The following is a 20,311-nucleotide window of genomic DNA, read 5'->3' as shown; positions in this document are numbered from 1 at the left end:
GGACCAATTTTTGCCCCAGATCCCTAGGAGGCCTGCTCAAGGATTGAGCTCACAACCCTGGGTTTAGTAGGCCAATGCTCAAACCACTGAGCTATCCCTCCCCTCGCCAAATCCCTGGCTGAGCTCCCATTCCCGGCTACATTAAATTTAAGCTCTTTGCCCATATTCAAAACACAGAACGGCCTATTATCATCCTTCATTCCCCAGCCTGTCCAGGCCACATGCCTCACTGTTCAGCCTTGTCTCCATCCCCCTTTCCCTACATCGGCTTACGAATAGGGACCCTCTGTCTATCTCTAAAGTCATTGCGGCAGCGGGTCTGGCTTAGGTGAGAGGCGTTAGGTACTTCACCTGGGAGCTGAATTTGCTGTAAACGCACGTTACTGACTGAGGGAACGGGGGCTGTATTTCAGACATGGCCGGCACAGCGCTCGGGGGCGGAGTCCTGCCCTGTTACAGGTGCTGCTGATTCACACACCTGGCTCCCAGACCAGGCCTCTTTGGACCGGCGGTAGCTACACCCCAGCGCCCTCGCCAGGCGCCAGCTCCCGGGGGGAGCCAGCAGACAAGGGAGGGCGGGGAAGGCACGTCCCCGGCCCGGCTCCTGCCGCCACGCGACCGGGCCCAGGGCTGAGAGCGCGAGGCTCTGTCCCGCCCCCGAGCACTGACCGATCCCTCAGCAGCGGGCGAGGGAGCCGGCACCGGTAACCTCGCCTCACCCAAGTCACGTGATTCCGGCCTCGCTGGGGGTTTTCGCTCGCGCGGGATTGTGGGAAATATTTTTGCACGCTCTTCCCCGCCTCAGGTTGCGCGCGCAACCGCTTTCGTAGCGCGCCTCGGGGGAGCGGTCGTTGACGGCCTGTCGTAAACTGAATCCTTCCTTTGCTTTTTCATTGCTTGGCTGTGAGCTACGGCCCCTCGGTGCCCCGCGCGCTTTCCGGCCGCGGCGCTGAGCGGACCCGAGCGAGCGCGGACAGGGCCCCGCCCCCTTCCCCGAGATGCCCCCCAAGAAACCGCCGCCTGCGGCGGGGCCCAATAAGAAGGCGGACCAGAAAAAGAAGGAGAAGATCATCGAGGTGAGGGGCGGCGGCGGGAGGAGCCGGGGTGGCCAGGCCCTGTGAGCCGCCTCGCAGTCGCGATGGGGCGAGGGGAGCGGAGCCGCCGCTCAGGGAGGCCATAACCGTCTCTCTCACGTCACGTCTCTGGTGTGTCCCCGCGTCGCCTCCGTATTCCGCCCGGCCCCTTTCCGGCCGGTCCAGCGCGCCCTGCTCCTCGGCCCCGATCCAGCCCCCATCGCCCTTCTGCTCCCCCCTCTGCCGCCGCCGCCGCCAGCTCCTGTCCTTCCCGGGGTGAGGCGTCTCGGGCCCTTTCTTGATCCCACGTCCCCTGGGGGAGCCTTAAACCACCAGCCTTAGAAGCGCCGCTGATCTCCCCCTTTCCTCTCCTGCCCCGGGGAAACGGCACCGGGCGGCCACTTCGGGTGAAACAACTTTATGAAAATGTTTTTAAATCAACAAGCTTAAAAACAAAAGTGTAGATGCCGCCACCAGGTATGGAGGCGCCTCTGAAGGGACTCCGCCGCCCTTCCTCTCCCAAGGCACCGGCCGCATCTGTTAACGCATTGCTTGCCTGTCTGCGGCCCTTTAATTGCTCTTTTCATTGGATCCCGTAAATAGACATGGGTCGGTTATTTTCAGCCTGAAGATGGGTTGGTCAAAGTTTTTATTCTGATACATTAGAGCACAGGTGTTAGAAAGCTTGCAGGGCTCAGCTCTTTCAGATATACGTCTGCAATGCCAGTCAAATCGAATCACTCATCAGTATGTGGATCTCAGTGCAAATCATGGCCTATGGTCTCTTGTCAGCTGATGTCATAGCTACTGGGTAAATACTTATTTAGCAAATCTAGGCAGAATAAATTAAAGATTATCAGGTAGTAACATTTTGTGCTCTGTTGGTCCATTAACAGTGTCTGTCATTCATAAAACTATTCTTGACTGTTAAGAGATTCAGTGTTTATAATTTTATTTAATAAAGCTTGTAACATTATACAGGCTTATTTGTCATTGGGATTCCTTGTGAGTGAATATCTTCTGAAATGCTGAAAATACGACTTTTTTGGGGAGAGGAAAGAGCGTAAATAGAAAACTAAATATCTAAGCAAACTGAGTGGAGATCAGTCAGGTACGTTAGATTTGGGACCTAGATACCTTAACAATTTTCCTTTTAAATATAATGCTACAAACTACCCTCAAACAATTGTTCTTTTTTATTACACTCCTTAAACTGATTTAGATTTTAATCATTATCTTGGAGTGTTGGTTGCTGAATTAGTAATGTTCTAGCTGAACTCAGTTATAGGAGAGGTCTAGTCCACAAAGACTCTTATTTTGTAGTTGAAAAAACAGATAAGTTATCTTTGACATTTCAAATGAGATCACAAACATGATAGTACATGTAAAGTAATGGTGTATTTAAGGGACATTCATTATATAAAATGAGCCAATAATGCCACATGTGAATCAGTCTTCATTTTTCATAACTTAGGGCATGTCTCCACTACAAAATTAAATCTACGTAAGTTAAGTCAACATCCAAACTATGTTCCTTCTGTCAGCTGTGGGTCCTCACCAGGAGCACTTCCACCAACTTAATTCTCTGGGGAATTGAGGGGCACTGACAACTGGAGCCCCCCACAGCAGGGCTGACAGCTGGAGCCCCACCACTGGGAAGCCCCAGCTGTCAGGCCCATGTGGGGCTGACAGCCAATAGACGATATAAGTAACACAGTGTCTACACAGCTGTACCACTGCAAGAGTGCTTTGGTAGTCGCGTTATGCCAACGGGAGAGGACATAATATGTACGACTGCTCGTTGAGCTGGTTTTATGTTAGCGGGAGAGCATCTCCCGCTGACATAGCACTGTGCACACAATGCTCAGGGCTGTGTTTTGGTTTTTTTACACCCTGAGTAACACAAGTTTTGCCCTATAAGGGCTAGTGTAGATATGGCCTAAGTTGATGTAGTAGGTGACTTACATCGGTGGGAGTGACATTTTAGTATAGATGCCTACAGAGTTAGGTCAGCATAAGCTGCTTTACGTCAACTGTTACTTTCTAGTGTAGACCAGGCCTTATATTTGTTGTATTTAAAAGCTATACATTCATTGCAAAGCAACAAATTATTAAAAATATACACTGAAAACTCACTAATCCATTATTATTATGGATGGTTAATTAGTATGTAAAACTCTGTGAGCTTGAGTGCTGGAACTATTTTTTAGTGTTTTCAATAAAAAGTAACCAGTTTCTAATTTATTTAATTTTTGGTTATTTTGCTAGGTTTTTTTCTCTATTAACATTTCCCAAATTGAGTTAACCAAGATGTTATCATTGGGTGACTTTTTTTTTTATTCCAGTGACTAGCAATAAAATATTTTTCTGCTTCTAATAAATAGAATTAAATCAAAGGCAAAGATAGGCTTTAAATAGAGGTTGCAGTCACAGAAAAATACATTGCCGCAGATAGGAGTGTAAAGGGAGTTGTCAGGTTTTATGTAAAACCTTCCATAAACAAACTGGAAATGTAGGGAGAATAATTGCTGCAGAGGAGCGTGAGCAGACACTTTTTGCCATGGAATGGGGGATACTCAGCAACTTTTTAGATTGAACACACACAATGCAGGTGCCTTTTCTTCAACAGGTGCTGTTACAGTATGAAACTTTGTGAAATACTGCTTTAGCGGTATCTTACATTGGTCACAGGGAAGATGGGTGGGGAGAGGAACTACAGCAATGAAAAAGAAAACTGTTAAAAGAATGAAGGACAAGAAAGAATTATATGGATATTTTGCTGTTCTACAAAATCTTGGGGCACAAATATTCAGATAAATTGAAGACATTATGACTTAATTTGGAGGACCCTTTGATTCAGCACCTCTAGGGGAGGCAGGTGACAAACACACCTTGCCATAACAGAAAGCAGCAGTAAGGGGGAAATGCTTTTGGCTGGACACCCTAGGGCAACTGTTGCGCTTACAAAAATGCCATGGAATGGCATTCACCAAAAAAAAAAAAAGGCAGAACCTCCAAATCCGTTTTAAGGTCATATATGTAGTTTCTGACTTTTTCATAGCTTAGTGCATTTAACTGAGAAGCCTTTTTCTGCTGCCCAGAACTTGAAACTGGTGTTCCCAGAAAGTATTGTGTTTTAAGTACCCCTTTAGTCTATTTTCTGTTATATCATTCTCAATAGAATAGATCAGTGTTCCTCAATCCTGTGAACATTGTGGGCCATATATGCAGCTCTCTATATGTTATATGGACCACCTCCACACTATATATATATATATAGAGAGAGAGATATATAGAGAGAGATTTTATATATATATAAAACACATGTAAGGCCCTGAGGCTGTCAGGGCCAGAATGTGTGCTGATTGGGCCACAAGTGGCCTGTAGGTTGAAAACCACTGGAATAGACATCATAGAATCATAGAATATCAGGGTTGGAAGGGACCTCAGGAGATCATCTAGTCCAACCCCCTGCTCAAAGCAGGACCAGTTCCCAACTAAATCATCCCAGCCAGGGCTTTTTCAAGCCTGACCTTAAAAACCTCTAAGGAAGGAGATTCCACCACCTCCCTAGGTAACCCATTCCAGTGCTTCACCACTCTCTTAGTGAAAAAGTTTTTCCTATCTTTTTTTCTTTCTTTTGTGTTACACATTGAACTTGGGAATAATATTGTTCCACAAGTCAAAGTTAAAGGTGTGTGTAATGCAAGATAACCTCTTTTAAATAAAAAGCCCTATAGGTTTTACAGATTTGTAAAGTTGACTCTAGTTACTACAGAAATCTCCAAAGGGAAAATAAAGGATTACGAGCTGTTTTGGAGCTGAGTCTCAAAATGACATGCAACTCACATGGTAAACTGAGCCTGACAGATGGAATGTAAGATTTTATTCTGTTCATTTTACTGTTGCTACATCATGTTATTGATGCCTGTTGGGATTGAGATATTTTATCGAGACAGATTATTTAATTTACCAAATCCTTGTTGAGATATCTTTATTTTATCGTTGTTGTTTTTTTGTTTTGTTTTATTCTTTTAATGCTGTCTCCATGCAGGCCTTCTATATTTAAATATAGACTTTTACCTCATTATTGATATTATGACCAGATTACATCATTCAAAAACTAAATAACACTTATTGAACTGGAAGTTACAGCCATAGGGCTTTTTAATTTGTTTTAATTAAATCTTTAAATACTCTTTTTGCTCTTTCTTGACTAACAAAGAATTAACTGTAATTTCTGAATTCTGTATGCTACCTTTGAGAATAACATAGCTTGTTTAAACTGAAAAAAATCTATTTTAATTTAAGAGCTAGTGTTTAATTTGATTTGAGACCTTCAATCTTTGCCCAATGCAAGACTAAATATTGCCCATTCTATTCCTCAGATCAAAGTAGCTTTGGGAAATCAAGGGTGGGAATGGTATTGATAAGTTGAAAGGAACAGTACATTTTTGTTGTAACTTACATTGAACTTTTCATAAAACTGTCCAGTAGCTGAAGCATCACTTATACAAATCTCTTCTAATTTAGGATAAAACATTTGGTCTAAAGAATAAGAAAGGAGCAAAACAGCAGAAGTTTATCAAGGCTGTGACTCATCAAGTTAAATTTGGTCAACAAAATCCAAGACAGGTAAGCACTTAATCTGTAATTATCTCTTATCAGTCATAATGTCTCATATAGACTTGTAATGAGATGTTGTTGAGGTAAGTTTTATTATTTACCTAATGTATTTTTGCTAGCACAATTTTAATTTATTCAGTTGGTTTAAATTTATTTTAAAAATAATAGCCATTTAATTGTCAGACACTAATTCTCTTTGTCGTTATTATTAAGTTAATGTTTATCTAGTTCAGGGGTCGGCAACCTGCAGCATGCGTGCCAGAGCCAATTTTTTTCCGGCCCCTGGCCAACAGCAGCTGAGCCGCTCAGCCCGCTTCCTGTTTGGGGTTCTGGCCACCAGCCCCTTGCCAGCTGGGGTCCTGGCCCTGGTCCCGCTCAGCTCGCTGCCGGGCCTGGGTGAACGGAACCCCCAGCCATCAGCAGGCTGAGTGGGGCCGGCAGTCAGGACCCTGGCTGGCAGGAGCCGGTGGATGGAACCCCAGACCAGTAGCAGGCTGAGCCGCTCAGCCCGCTGCCGGCCCCTTGCCAGCGACAGTCCCGGTTGCCGGCCGCGCTCACCTCGCTGCTGGTCTGAGGTTCCAGCTGCCTGGCCCCATGCCAGCCAGGGTCCCCACCACCGGCCCTGCTCAGCCCTCCTGCCGGCCTGGGGTACTGGCAACCAGCCCAGGGCTCTGCTCCTGGCCTGGTCGCAGCACTCTGCAGTCCTTATAAAAAATTACACTTCAATTAGCTTAAAAACATGAAAACTTAAAAACTTTGTATATTACAGTAATCATTAAAACATGTATAATGTTGATAAATACATAGGTTTGATGAAACAAAGTACCTGTACTTATGTGTCTGTGCTTAATTTGTGTTTTCGATGATTTACCTTCTAAAAAAATCTCGCATGTCTCGCACCCCCAGAAAGGGCATCTCGCACCCCCAGGGGGTGCATGTACCCCTGGTTAAGAACCACTGCACTAAACTGATAAGATCTGTATTTTAATTTAATTTTAAATGAAGCTTCTTAAACATTTTTAAAACGTTGTTTACTTTACATACAACAATAGTTTAGTTATATAATATAGACTTAGAGAGAGAGAGACCTTCTAAAAACGTTAAAATGTATTACTGGCATGCAAAACCTTAAATTAGAGTGAATACATGAAGACTCAGCACACCACTTCTGAAATGTTGCCGACCCCTGATCTAGTTAAAGGATAACATAGTTCCAAATCTAGAAAAAAAATTAATACACATTTTTTATAAAACCTTTCAACTAGTGAAGATGTTTCCATATTTAAAAAGCTTTCCAGTAGTAACAGGATTAGCAAACATTCCTATGGAATGCTTTTAATCCAAACTTTGTATTATTGCACTAGTGTGTGAAAACCTGAAGGTAAATAACTACCACCTAATTATAAACAAAAGTGAAACTAAGGGGCCCTTTTTTACCTATAGGGCTCAGGAAGGCACTCTTTTCCCTCCATTCCATTCTAACGGCTGAAGCATCAAAGGTGGCTAGGCAGTAATACTGGCTAGGCAGTGGAGGTTAAGTAGCAAATGTGTGGCAGTAATAGTGGATCACAAATTGAACATGAGGAAACAATGTGGTACTATTGTGAAGGCTAATATCATTCTGGATGTAATAATAGGGGTGTTTTAAGTAAGGCACAGAATGTAATTGTCCCGCTCTACTTACTGCAGATGAGTGACTCCCCCAACTGAAGCTTTTGTGTCCAGTTGGGAGAGTCACACTTTGAGAAATGTAGACAAACTGGAGAGTTCAGAGGAGAGCAACAAAAATGATAAAAGGTTTAAAAAAACTGACCTATGAGGAAGAGGGATTTTTGTTTTGTTTTTGTTTTTTTAAAAACACCTGGATATATTTAGTCTTGAGAAAAAAAGACCTGATAAGACTTCAGGTAAGTTAAGGGTTGTTATAAAGAGGATACTGATCAATTGTTCTCAGTGTGCACTGAAGGTAGGACAAGAAGTAGTGGGCTTAATCTCCAGCAGGGGAGATTTAGATTAGCTATTAGGAAAAACTTCCTAACAGTAAGGGTTGTTAAGCACTGGAATAGGCTTCCAAGGGAGGTATTTGGAGGTTTTTAAGAACAGGTTGGACAAACACCTGCTAGGTATGGTCCTGCCTCAGGAGAATGGTCTTGACCTCTTGAGGTCCCTTCCAGCCAGACATTTCTGTGGTTTTAGGCCACTGCTGGAGATGGAACACAGCATGGGAAGGTACGCTGCTATGTGATGATACTGAGAATTCTTTTCTCAGGAGTCTGGGTGGATCTTACCCACAGGATCAGGGTCTAACTGATTGCCTTACGTAGGGTCAGAAAGGAATTTTTCCCAGGTCAGATTGTCAGACACCTTTGGTTTTTTGTCTTCTTTTGCAGCATGAGCCACAAGTCGCTAGCTAGGATCATCTGTAGAGCCCTGTGAAATTCTTTTTTGGTTTATGTCAGTTTCACAGCTGCCCAGGGCTGAATATCAATTGTAAAACTGACCAGACTCCTGTTGATTTCACTCAGTTGCTGCTTTTTCACAAAGCTGTGCGTGATAGAGAAGAATTCTCTCAACAAAAAATGGAAACTGGGCAAGGTATATCCTTGTATGTCTTACGGACTTGCGAGGTACATCATTGTATTAGGATTAGATGTTGAAACTTTTCTCCCCAAACAGCCAGGAAACCTAGAAGTCTGGAAAGAGAACTTTCAACATCTAATCCTAATACAGTGCTGTACCTCCCAAGGCCGTACCTCTGTGAATGACCCTCAAGAGTCAAGGACAGGCATGTCTTGAGGTACAAATGGAAGTGCTGTCGAGCTAAGAAACAACTTCAGCTCTAATCCTAGAGGTGTAACAAAGATACTCTAATAAGTGTGTAATTTCAAAGAGTAAATCATTAAACATATTGTTTTTTATTATAGTTGACAAGTGTGGAGGTGCCATTTCATCCATCAGATGCAAAGTAGGATTGAAATAGGCTTTTCTAGATTGAATGTCATTAGAAATCAAAATTGTAAAGATAATTTGGCATCTTTCTTAGGTTGACTGTTAGCCCAGGATCAATTTACCTTTTATAACTATTTTGAAAGTTAGCTATCTCATGCATCATTTAGGGAAGAGGGGAACCTGGTTTTAATTCTGCATTGCATCAAATTATGCCTCTGCCTGGAAGTATTATTATAATGGTAGCATCTGGGCTGCAGAGCCTGAATGGCAATATACTGAAAAAAAGAGAATGACTCTTTCAAATGGGTGTTTACCATTGACTTCAGTTCTGACTGGGCCATTATACACTATCATAATATAAATATTTATTACTGCTAATAATAATGGGAGCATAATTATATCCTTAAATAGTTAGGTATAAAGTCCCATTAACAACTCTGGGAGGAGAGTCAGGCGTACTAAAACTAATTAATTGTACATGCTATTTTCCCATGTCTTTGTTCTCTGCACAGGTCCAGGTATTGGGGTATAAGTCTTTTTTCCTACCAGCTTAAGTAACAGTGACTTATGATGAGGGGACTTGATTTTTAAACTACTAGAAGGGAGAGGCAGGTTCACAATGTCTCCCTTGTAGTCATAGACATAGTTTTCCCTTTCTACTTTATTCATTATCTCTTCCTCACACACAATTCAAATGAAACTAAGCTTTCCTGCCATATACACCATCAGTTATTAACAGAACACTGTAATGCTGAAGAACTGCACACAATAAAATAAAAAATTGGCTAGATGATGTAATGAATAAGACTTTCAAAGGTAGACTTCGTGGCTGGCTGCTGCTGATACACATAAAAGGAAAGAATAAAACATATATTTTAGGGTTTTAATAGTAGAGTCTCTACGTTTGTGGGTCCTGGCCAAGAGTAACTGGGCTGAGTGTTGGCACTGGGTCTTTAATTCAGTTATTCCTCTACTGTGACAGCTTGTATTTGCTAGAGTCTTGCTAGAAGATGGCTGTCCTGTGCCAGCAATGAAACTTATTTCCTGATTTCCTATTCCATAAATGTGGAACAAAAATAGAAAAGGGTCCTTCAATCATATTAGTATATCTTAGCCCTAGTAAAGAGTTAGCTGTTACATTTCAAACCGAAGAGAGGAAAGAAAGTATTTTAGCTCTTCCTAACATTTGCTAGATAGTGCACCCTGGCCATTAATACAAGGAAATATTAGGAAAACAATAATGCTGACACCTCCTAAATCAGTGACTGTCGTTCTATATTACATATAATTAATATTGCATGCTATGTTATCTTTGAAGCTGTAGGGTACAGATTGTGAGTAATTCCATGGTTCTAAATATCCTTTACTTCAAATCTGGGATTATTATAGGCTGCTCAAGCTGAAGGTGACAAGAAATTAAAGAAAGATGATAAGAAGAAAGAATTACAGGAACTAAATGAACTCTTCAAACCTGTAGTTGCTGCCCAGAAAATTAGTAAAGGTAAACTAAGAGTAATGTAACATTTTAGTTTGTAGATAATTATATTGGTATTTTATGTAGTTCACATTAAAAAAGTATTTAAAATGTCAGTTTTCCTATCTATAAGCAAGCAGTTCTAACTTTTTTATTTTAATAATTCCATTCTGTGAACAAATAAAACTGACCTTTTAATGCCAACCATTGTGAGGTCATAATGTCATTCATCTGAGTACAGAAATCTGCACTTATTTCAATGGAGATTTCTTCATTAACATTGGCAGTCTGATTCTGTGCTGCATCCAGTTTTTACTAGGTACAGTAGAGTTGGGGTGGAGGGCTGTTAGAGCCAGTTGTAATTCCTCAATTCTCTCTGCCCTGGAGATTGCTAGAGTGTAGTGCCCTCACTCTAGCACTGTCCTTCCCTAAAACTGTCCCTGTGCCAGAGGCTGCAGTGAACTGGTTCTACAGGCTCCATGCCAGTTGTGGGCCTTGCATATAGTTTTCGTTCTCTGTGTGCTGCCCCTTAGTGTTCAGTGGTGTCTCTTTCTTTGTAAAAGTATAACAGTTTGAATATTTTTTTTATGTAAGTAAGGAACACTTTAAATTACCATTATCTCCATTTTACAGAATGGGGAAACAGTCATGATTGTTGTGTCTTAGGCTAGATCTATACTACAAAGTTTTCTCAGCATAGCTGTGTCGGTCACGGGTGTGAGAAAAACCACAGCCCTTAGCTGACCTAGCTATGCCAGCCAAAACCCCAGTGTACATGCAGCTATGCCAACAAGAGTGCTTCTGTTTGCATAGCTAACTCTGTTTGAGGAGCTGGTGGTAATATACCAGCAAGAAGAACTTCTTCTGTTGGCATATACTGCACCTGGACTAGGGGAATCTGCCAGTAGAGCTATAATGTAATGTGCCAATGTAACTATCAGCAGAGCTTGTATAGTGTAGACTAGCCCTTAGGTGTCAGATCAGATCATTGGCCAAATCAAACTGTTTTTGCCTGACACCCACCCTAACCATAAACATCACTGCCTCGTTAAGACTAAATCCTAGTAGTTTAATTGCTATAGTAATACGTCCCATAGCAGTGGTTCAGTGCCTGTGAAAATGATTGACATTTCCATTAACTATGTTGCACTGGAGCTAGATGGTTGCCACTGAAAATATCATGCCTTATGAATCAATATAGGAATTAAGTACAAGAAACTTGATTAACCCAGTTGATAGTTTTAAAGCGAATTTGATTCTTGAATTAGTACCTATTGTAGTAAACTAAGAGTAGGTCACATGCGTTACTTCAGCCACACATTGGTGCCAGATTTTCTTAAATATAAAAATGCCTTTACATTTGGACATTTAAAACAAACCTAACAACAAAGTAGGTATGAAGCATACAGTACATGAAAGACAGCAGCTTGGTAGTGGTACTGAAGTAGACTGAGAGACGTCAGTGATGGTAATTGTACTGTGAATAACTTCCAGGTTTTTTTAAATTAACTTTGAATTTCCATGCTCTATTGTTTGGTGTTTAAAAACTGAAATGTTGCGTTAATACTTTTTGAAAAAAAATTAGTAAATAATTTAAAATGCGACTTAAAATGTTTTGCCTGGAAAGAGTACTAAAATACTAAATTTCATATGACACAGGTGCAGATCCCAAATCAGTAGTTTGTGCTTTCTTCAAGCAAGGACAGTGCACCAAAGGAGATAAGTGCAAGTTTTCTCATGATTTGTCTTTGGAGAGAAAGTGTGAAAAACGAAGTGTTTACATTGATGCAAGAGATGAAGATCTTGAAAAAGGTATGTTTCTTCTGGAAAATAACTGCCAACATACTTTTCTGGTGCCAAAGTTGTAATGATAAGTTCATAAGCACTTTGGAGCAGGAATAGTCTTCTTGTTCTGTTTGTACAATGCCTAGCACAATCAGGTTGTGGCCTATGGCTGGGACTTCTAGGTGGTTGGTAATACAAATAATATTGAGCTGATTTTAAAAAAGAAAAATCACTCAACTTCATATCTGTAAGAGAATTTTTTCCAGTCCATATTTTGATGGATTAGTATAATAAAGACAGTGTGCTCCATGGCAACAGTCCTTAAACTCTGGTGGTGTGGGGTATTTACAATATAGAGGTGGCAAGTTGTATAGAATTGGCTCCTTTTAGTTCCAATTGCTTCTAAAGATAGCCAGGCTTCAGAAAAAGCAAATGAACTGCAACTTATTATGGTTTTTGCACATATGCTATTAGCCGTAGCATAATGTGTATGAACAGTATTTTAAATTCAGGTTGCTTGGGAAGCTTCTGTCTGTGGCTTCATTTCCCATCAGCACTGATCAGTTGAAAATAGAATGCTGTTTGGCTTTGCACTTTTGCTCAGCATGGGTTAGAGAGCTACACTAAGACAGGTCAATTTTCTTTTCCGATTGTCATGCACTAACACAATGTTGTGTGCCATTCCTGCTTGGTAATGTTTTAACCTTTTGACACACTGAAGTGGTGCACCAGGACCACACGTATGATTTCATTGTTCTTGTTAGTGTTCCAACCCTTCACAGCTTCTTTTCTTTAATGGCTGCTTTTTGTGTATCACCAAAGATAATAAAGAACTTCCTGCCTTGATTTATATCTGTCAGCCTTTCTTCTCCTGCTCGTGTGTTTGTTAGAACTATTTTTCCCCCATCTCCTTCCTGGGCACCATCCCACCCACTGTTCCATGTTTCCTCCCCCACCCAATCCACTCAACACAGACATAGAATCTGAGATTCTATCTTTTTTGGGGGGCGGCGGGGGGGGGGGGAGACATGAGTTTATGTGGCAGAAGAGGTGTAAATTCTTTAAAATGCTCTCAAAGAATTTTTGATTTAAATAAAAGCATGTGAGGCTTTGAAAATCCTTTTTATTAAATCATAATTAAGAACCTTAACTTGACAGTATTGCTTTTCCTTTACTGCAATTAAACTGCAGAATCCAAAGCAGTTTGATTGTGAGGTTTGGCATTTTAGTTATAATTTGAGATGTAAGTGAAACCCACTTTTTTACTATTTATATCTAGATACAATGGATAATTGGGATGAGAAAAAGCTGGAAGAGGTGGTGAACAAGAAGCATGGTGAGGCGGAAAAGAAAAAACCCAAAACTCAAATAGTATGTCCTTTTTCTTTAATTGAGTAACAGTAGTTATTAGCTATCATTAAAGAGAATTAAATTTGGAAAGGTATTGGATTTTTCTACTAGAATATCTTGAAATCTTTATTTGACTATTATAAAGACTTTTTGAGGATAAAGGTTGACTTGCATTATTCTATCATCTTGCCATATTTCTGAAATAAGCAAGGCTCTTTTATAATTATAAATATATAGTTGTGTGTGCATCTTTGGGTATGAGAAGCATCTTTTTCTAAGATAAAAATGATTTCATAAACAGTATGAAGAGTAATCCTGGTACGTTATTGGATGTAATTTGACTACCCATTTTCAAGATGCAAGTGTTCATAGTTACATATGCCAATAGGATTACTTATGTGATTGATTCTCTTGCACATCTTACCTTTTTGATTGTGAACCTAAGATGCTAATAGATTTATAGATGGGAACGAAGAAATATTCTAACCATGAATGCCCTATCAGTGCATACAGTTTAATCTTTTCTGTAATGCTAAGTCTAAAAAAATCACTAATTAGAAGGGATTTTCTAGTCCTTAGGGCTCCAAAACTATGGGATATTTTAAATTGGGACCTTAATTTGTATCTTAACTAGCATCAGTTTAAATCTTAATATTTTATACCTTTGTGTTTTTCACTCTTTTAATTCCACATTTTTATCCATACAAACTAAAAATACAAGAAAATGGTGGTTGTATTCGTGCTATGTTATTTCACAATAACTAATTATTACTCATGACACAGTTGGAAGTGAAATGTGAAAGAACCGCTTGGGATCTATAGTAAAATTACTAAATTGCTTGTTAAAGTTGCCACATTCACAGCTCTGGCAACTGAAGTGCTCTATCTACAGATGGGTGTAGGACTGCAGCAAGAATGCATGCTGTCCCTTCAGTGTGCTTCAAAACTTGACCTGGAAAGGAGAACTTCCAAGGTTGAAAGGGTAGTAGAGTACAGTCTCCATTCTCATTACATTCTTGATGTATCAGTTTGAGACTGTCAAAAACATACAAAACCATAACCTCTTTTTAAATTTGGATACCTCTCAGTGAAGAACAGGACATAGACCTGACCAACTTGCGTTACACAGAGACACTGGATTTATACCACTAGACAATCAATCACCATTCCTTTGAGCCATCTCTTTCCCCAAATTTGGAAAACCTTAACAGAAAAAGCTGATGAAAACTTTAAATATAGTTTTTTATTTAAATAAGTTAATCAGTTGTACTCTTATGTCCATTGTTCTTTAGTCAAAATACATTCAAAAATATTTCTTCTTGGGACTTCTGTTTGAATGGTAGCTCAGAAATGTAATATGACAAGTGGTGAATTACTGACCATTGCTGTAATACTGTTCCTGAGTTAATGTGACAAACTCACTTTACCAGTGTATGTAGCTGGGGAGGAGAAGGTAGGATTCAGGGGTAATAAGCACTGTTTTTTTAATACAGGTCTGCAAGTATTTTCTTGATGCTATTGAAAACAACAAATATGGCTGGTTTTGGGTTTGTCCTGGTGGAGGAGACAATTGTATGTACCGCCATGCTCTCCCTCCTGGCTTTGTACTAAAAAAAGACAAAAAGAAGGAGGAAAAGGAAGATGAAGTTTCTTTAGAAGATCTAATAGAAAGAGAGGTAAGGTAATAGCTAACTCAGTCATTCAAGCCTGAATATTACATGGTTTAATTATTTTTTAACAAAGTCCTCTGAAAAGAGGTACATGTTCAAAATACTCTTCTAGCAACAGAGTAAATTGGTACTCACTGATGTTTGTATCCATTTGGGTGTTAGAGTGAAATATACTTAGTGATTCTTTGAAAATAATCAAGTCTTTCTTCTGAAACTGTTAATTTCTCCAGGTTATTCACCAGATAAGAATGCAAAGTAAAGTTTAGCTGAATATTTACCTCTAGAGGGCAGCAATGTTTTAGGTCAGAATTTTGACTTGTAGTACTGAAATGCAGCTTCTGCGAATAGTAGGCACTATTGAAGACTGGGTTTCTGTGTGTGTGTTTTTGTCTTAATGTGGTATACAAAATTAGGGAGTTGAAAAGATTGAAACCAGAAGAAAAATCTAGTGGCGTTGGTGGTTATTGTTTAAAAGGAACCTGAGGATTTTATTAATAACATCTTTTCAAAAGCCAAGACAAGTGTTGCCGTTGAAATTGACACCCTTAGTTCATACCATTTATATTTTAAGGATGCATATAACCATCATTTCTTAAATATTGCCAGGTTACATATAGTAGTAGAATAGATTTGGATGTAACCAATTTAAACTTTTCTTTGATGAGTCAAACAATGTCAAATTTTAGTGCATGAATGCATGTTTATTAATAGTAAGTATGTCAAAAGAAAAATCTCATTAAGTATCTCTAATGTACAGAAAAATCTTAAGAGGGACTGATTTTAAGAGACAGTTTCTTAAGTTGTGAAGAAAAACTTGCCCTATTGTATGGTAGATAATTGTGTTCACAAAGATTGATTAAAGCTAATATCTTTATTGTACAGCGTGCTGCCTTAGGACCAAACATTACCAAAATCACCCTAGAGTCTTTTCTTGCATGGAAGAAAAGAAAAAGACAAGAAAAAATTGACAAGGCTGAACAAGATATGGAACGGAGGAAAGCTGATTTTAAAGCTGGCAAAGCACTGGTGGTATGTTCTCTACTCAGATACACTGCTATCTCGATATAATGCCACCCGATATAACACAAATTTGGATATAACGCGGTAAAGCAGTGCTCGGGGGCGGGGCTGCGCACTCGGGTGGATCAAAGCAAGTTCAATATAACACAGTTTCACCTATAACACGGTATGATTTTTTGGCTCCCAAGGACAGCGTTATATTGAGGTAGAGGCGTACTACTGCTTGTAAGAGGAAAGAGTGAAACACACTCTATAATGAGGTAGCTGGCCTGAAATTAAGCTGTGTGTATTTTCTTTTATTCTCTTAATTGCAGTACAGATAATATTTATGTTGTTTGAACATGTCTTACTTGCTTCCCCATGGATAGATCAGTGGACGTGAAGTATTTGAGTTCCGGCCTGAGTTGGTTGATGCCGATGATGAAGAAGCAGACGACACTAATTATATTCAAGGATCAAGTGAAGATGAGGTAAAGAAGCAAGTATTAACTCTTTTTAACTACCTCATATTGCTGGTTACCATTTACAATTTAGAGACTAACTTTTTGGGTTTGATAGGCTTCCATAAAAAAAGTTAATTATGATTAAATTTGAGAAGCTTGGCTAGTACTTAAATAGTAGGTGCCCCTTTTAGTTTGCTGTTACTGCAGGTTTTATTTTGTTCGGTATAAGTAAGAAAAGTTGATGTCAAATGTAAAATTAACAAATCAGTTGCAGGAAAACAATGATTAATGCAAAAAAAACCCCAAACTCTTTGTTTTTTAGGTTGAAGATCTTGTGAGGATAAATGATGTAGACTTGAACCTGTATGTCCCAAAGGATGTAGATGAGACTGGTATTACTGTGGCTAGTCTTGAGCGATTCAGCACATACACTTCAGTGGAAAAAGATGGTAAGTTCACTGTTTAGGCATAACTAAGTTAACAGATACAGTACATTGAAGTAATGTTAAAGGTCTTTCCAATACCCAAATAGAGAGAGGCTCTGAAGAAACGTTTGATAGATTTGTATAGTGGTTATTGCCATAGTATCTTAATGCTGCTTCACATATAGTTATTCTGTATTTTCAGAACACAATATTTTCTAGTATAGGGGAAAGGAATTGCTGTAGGCACATTATTTATTTTTTTAATGAAATAAATGCCCTGTGCTTTGTGACCTCTAGTTAATATTTACAGTCATTTCTACTACAGTATTTGTTTAACTTTTTAAATCATTTCAAAATTACATCTTGACACTGGGAAAGGAAACACCTTTCTTTACACTTTCCTGTTTTAGAAAATAAGTGAATGAATGATGACTCCAAAATCTGTACATTTACCTTAAACTTGTTAGCTAACTTTTTAAGGCAAGTACTTCATCTTACTATATATTTGTACAGCAGCTACCATATAAATGCCTGATCCTGATTAGACCTTTCTGGACTTATAATACAGCATTGAATAATAGTAATAACTAGGGCTGTCAAGCAATTAAAAAAATTAATCGTGATTAATCGCTCTGTTAAACAATAATAGAATATCATTTATTTATTGCAAGGTATTTACTTGCAAAGATATGCTAAACATTCATATGCCCCTTCATGCTTCAGCCACCATTCCAGAGGACATGCTTCCATGCTGATGACACTCATTTAAAAAAAAAAACACATTAATTAAATTTGGGCCCGAACTCCTGGGGGGACAGTTGTATGTCTCCTGCTATGTTTTACCTGCATTCTGCCATATATTTCATGATATAGCAGTCTCAGACGATGTCCCAGCACATATTGTTCATTTTAAAAACATTGTCACTGCAGATTTGACAAAACACAGAGAAGGTACCAATGTGAGATTTCTAAAGATAGCTACAGCACTCGACCCAAGGTTTAAGAAACTGAAGTGCCTTCCAAAATCTGAGAGGGACGAGGTGTGGAGCATGTTTTCAGAAGTCTTAAAAGAGCAACACTCCAATGTGGAAACTACAGAACCCAAACCACCAAAAACAAAAACAAATTTCTGTTGGTGGCATCTGACTCAGATAATGAAAATCAACACGCATCGGTCCACATTGCTTTGGATTGTTATTGAGCAGAACCTGTCATCAGCATGGACGCATGTCCCCTGGAATGGTGGTTGAAGCATGAAGGGATATATGAAACTTTAGCACATCTGGCTTGTAAATATCTTGCAGCACCAGCTACAACAGTGCCATGAGAACACCTGTTCTCTCTTTCAGGTGACATTGTAAACAGGGCTTTGGAGCTGTGCTCTGGCTCCACTCCAGCTCCAGGCAAAAACCTGCAGCTCCACTGCTCCGCGCTCCAGCTCCGGGCTCCACTCCAAAGCCCTGATTGTAAACAAGAAGTGGGCAGCATTATCTCCTGGAAATGTAAACAAACTTGTTTGTCTGAGCAATTGGCTGAACAAGAAGTAGGACTGAGTGGACTTGCAGGCTCTGAAATTTTACATTGTTTTATTTTTGAGTACAGGTTGTTCTGTACATAATTCTACATTAGTAAGTTGAACTTTCATGATAAAGAGATTGCACTACAATACTTGTATTAGGTGAATTGAAAAATACTATTTACTGTACTTTTATCACTTTTTACAATTCAAATATTTGTAATAAAAATATATGCTTTGATTTCAATTACAACACAGAATACACTGTATATGAAAATGTAGAAAAACATCCAAAATAGTTAATAAATTTCAATTGATATTCTGTTGTTTATCAGTGCAATTTAAAACTGCAAATTAATTGCGTGAGTTAACTGCAATTAATCAGCAGCCCTAGTAATAACTTAATAGTATGAACCAGTTGGTGAGGACAAGAGTTTTAATAATCTTTTGCATTTACGCACATCTGTGTTCACTTTTAACTGTTAAAAACGCAGTCCTGCAAGCACACAAGTAGTCCTATTGAGTTCAGTGGGATGAATTGTATTAGTAGGTGCTGCATATGTAAGTCTTAGTTGAATATGGCCATATGGCAGTAGTGTATATTCTTCAAGCATGGAGCCTAGTTGGTGGGGAGAGAGAGAGTGTGAGTGTGAGAGAGAGTGACTGTAAGAATTGGTAACATTAATAGACATTGTAAGAATTGTTTTTATTTTCAGATAACAAATTAAGTGAAGCTTCAGGAGGTGGGATAGAGAATGGGGAGCAAAGTGATTTAGAAGAAAACGAGGCAGAAGGAGAACAGGAAAATGGAGTAATAGATGCAGTTCCTGTTGATGAAAATCTTTTTACTGGAGAGGACTTGGATGAACTAGAAGAAGAATTAAACACTCTTGATTTAGAAGAATGAACAAACAAATCAAATAAGAAAATTGAAGTCTACCTTACAAAGTGAAAACTGACTACATAATTTTTTCATCTAGAATTCTTAAACAGGATGTTTATGATTTCCCCAACTGATTCTGGAGGGCACATCAAAAACCAGAAGTACTTTCCTTCAGTTTCCTTTACTCCACTCTTGACTACACCTCATAGTAAGATATTCAGAGTAGATAATAATTGAATTGAGAGCTGTCATCGCAGAAAATGAGGTGTAATTTTCAACTAAAAGTAGGAAGCATAACTGAGTTAAGTGGATTTATTACTACCAGGTGCAGTATACAGTCAAAGTGAACAGCTTTTTCACCAGAACTGCATTTTTTAATAAGTAATTTGAGTTGATTTTCAAACTGCCTAAAATATTCGAGCAATGTGCTCTAAATGGAGCAGATACAGATTCAGATGTTCGTGCTCCAGTAGGTATTGATATGCTTTACTTCTTCAGCTGGATGCTAAAGATGCGGATTCATGAATTGATACAGCGTCAGCTATGGTGCCCTCTGTTTAAAATGTTTTAAACTTTCCCTCCACCTTTTGCCAACAAGGTTGTAAATAAAGACTGTCAACTTTAAAATCATTATGTTGACTTTTCTTTACATCAGTGTGTGACAAATTGTAAATAAAATATATTTTGTATGATATAGTGAGTAAATATGTTCCCTCTAGTCGTGATCCAGAAGTAAACTCGTGGGTTTCAGCTAAAGGAGTGGCTAGTTACAGTTAGCCTTCAAGCCCTGGACCTCCATGCAGAAGAATTCTAAATGGCATATTATCTTTCATCTTTCCCTGCAATAAAACCATAATAGAATTAATATGACAGGTTATACAGTTCACTCACCTGTTGTCGCATCTTATTCTTCCCTTGGTCATATTTGTACACTGTCTAGATTAGCAGCTTTTCACGGTGGGGATCTTGTCTTCGTATGTCTATAAAGCACTTGGCATATGTTTGGCACTATACAAATTATAAACCAGAATGTCTGCATCTCCAAAGGAAAACTTGGGGATGGGCATTGTCTTTGACCTCTAGAAGGCAGCATTTTC

The 20,311-nt window shown here is 39.3% G+C and overlaps 1 protein-coding gene across 1 annotated transcript; it reads left to right on the top strand.

Moving 5' to 3' along the window:
* The first annotated feature begins 804 nt into the window (after nt 1-804).
* ZC3H15 (zinc finger CCCH-type containing 15) lies at nt 805-19,844 on the top strand. Its single transcript, XM_039495258.1, has 10 exons — nt 805-1,076; nt 5,607-5,708; nt 10,038-10,149; nt 11,782-11,934; nt 13,187-13,278; nt 14,751-14,933; nt 15,810-15,956; nt 16,316-16,417; nt 16,713-16,839; nt 19,048-19,844. The coding sequence occupies exons 1-10, from the start codon at nt 999-1,001 to the stop codon at nt 19,236-19,238; spliced, it is 1,287 nt and encodes a 428-aa protein (XP_039351192.1). The 5' UTR covers nt 805-998; the 3' UTR covers nt 19,239-19,844.
* Nucleotides 19,845-20,311: the final 467 nt, after the last annotated feature.

The sequence above is a fragment of the Mauremys reevesii genome, linkage group 11 (assembly GCF_016161935.1).
Source record: "Mauremys reevesii isolate NIE-2019 linkage group 11, ASM1616193v1, whole genome shotgun sequence".
NCBI lineage: Eukaryota > Metazoa > Chordata > Testudines > Geoemydidae > Mauremys > Mauremys reevesii.
This window is presented reverse-complemented; position numbering and strand designations above follow the sequence as displayed.

Bases quoted from the DNA above. Each gene is read 5' to 3' on its own strand.
- ZC3H15 (XM_039495258.1), top strand. From the start codon at position 999: ATGCCCCCCAAGAAACCGCCGCCTGCGGCGGGGCCCAATAAGAAGGCG. The intron at 11,935-13,186 runs GTATGTTTCTTC...ATTTATATCTAG, and splicing joins AGATGAAGATCTTGAAAAAG to ATACAATGGATAATTGGGAT. The intron at 15,957-16,315 runs GTATGTTCTCTA...CCCCATGGATAG, and splicing joins AAGCTGGCAAAGCACTGGTG to ATCAGTGGACGTGAAGTATT.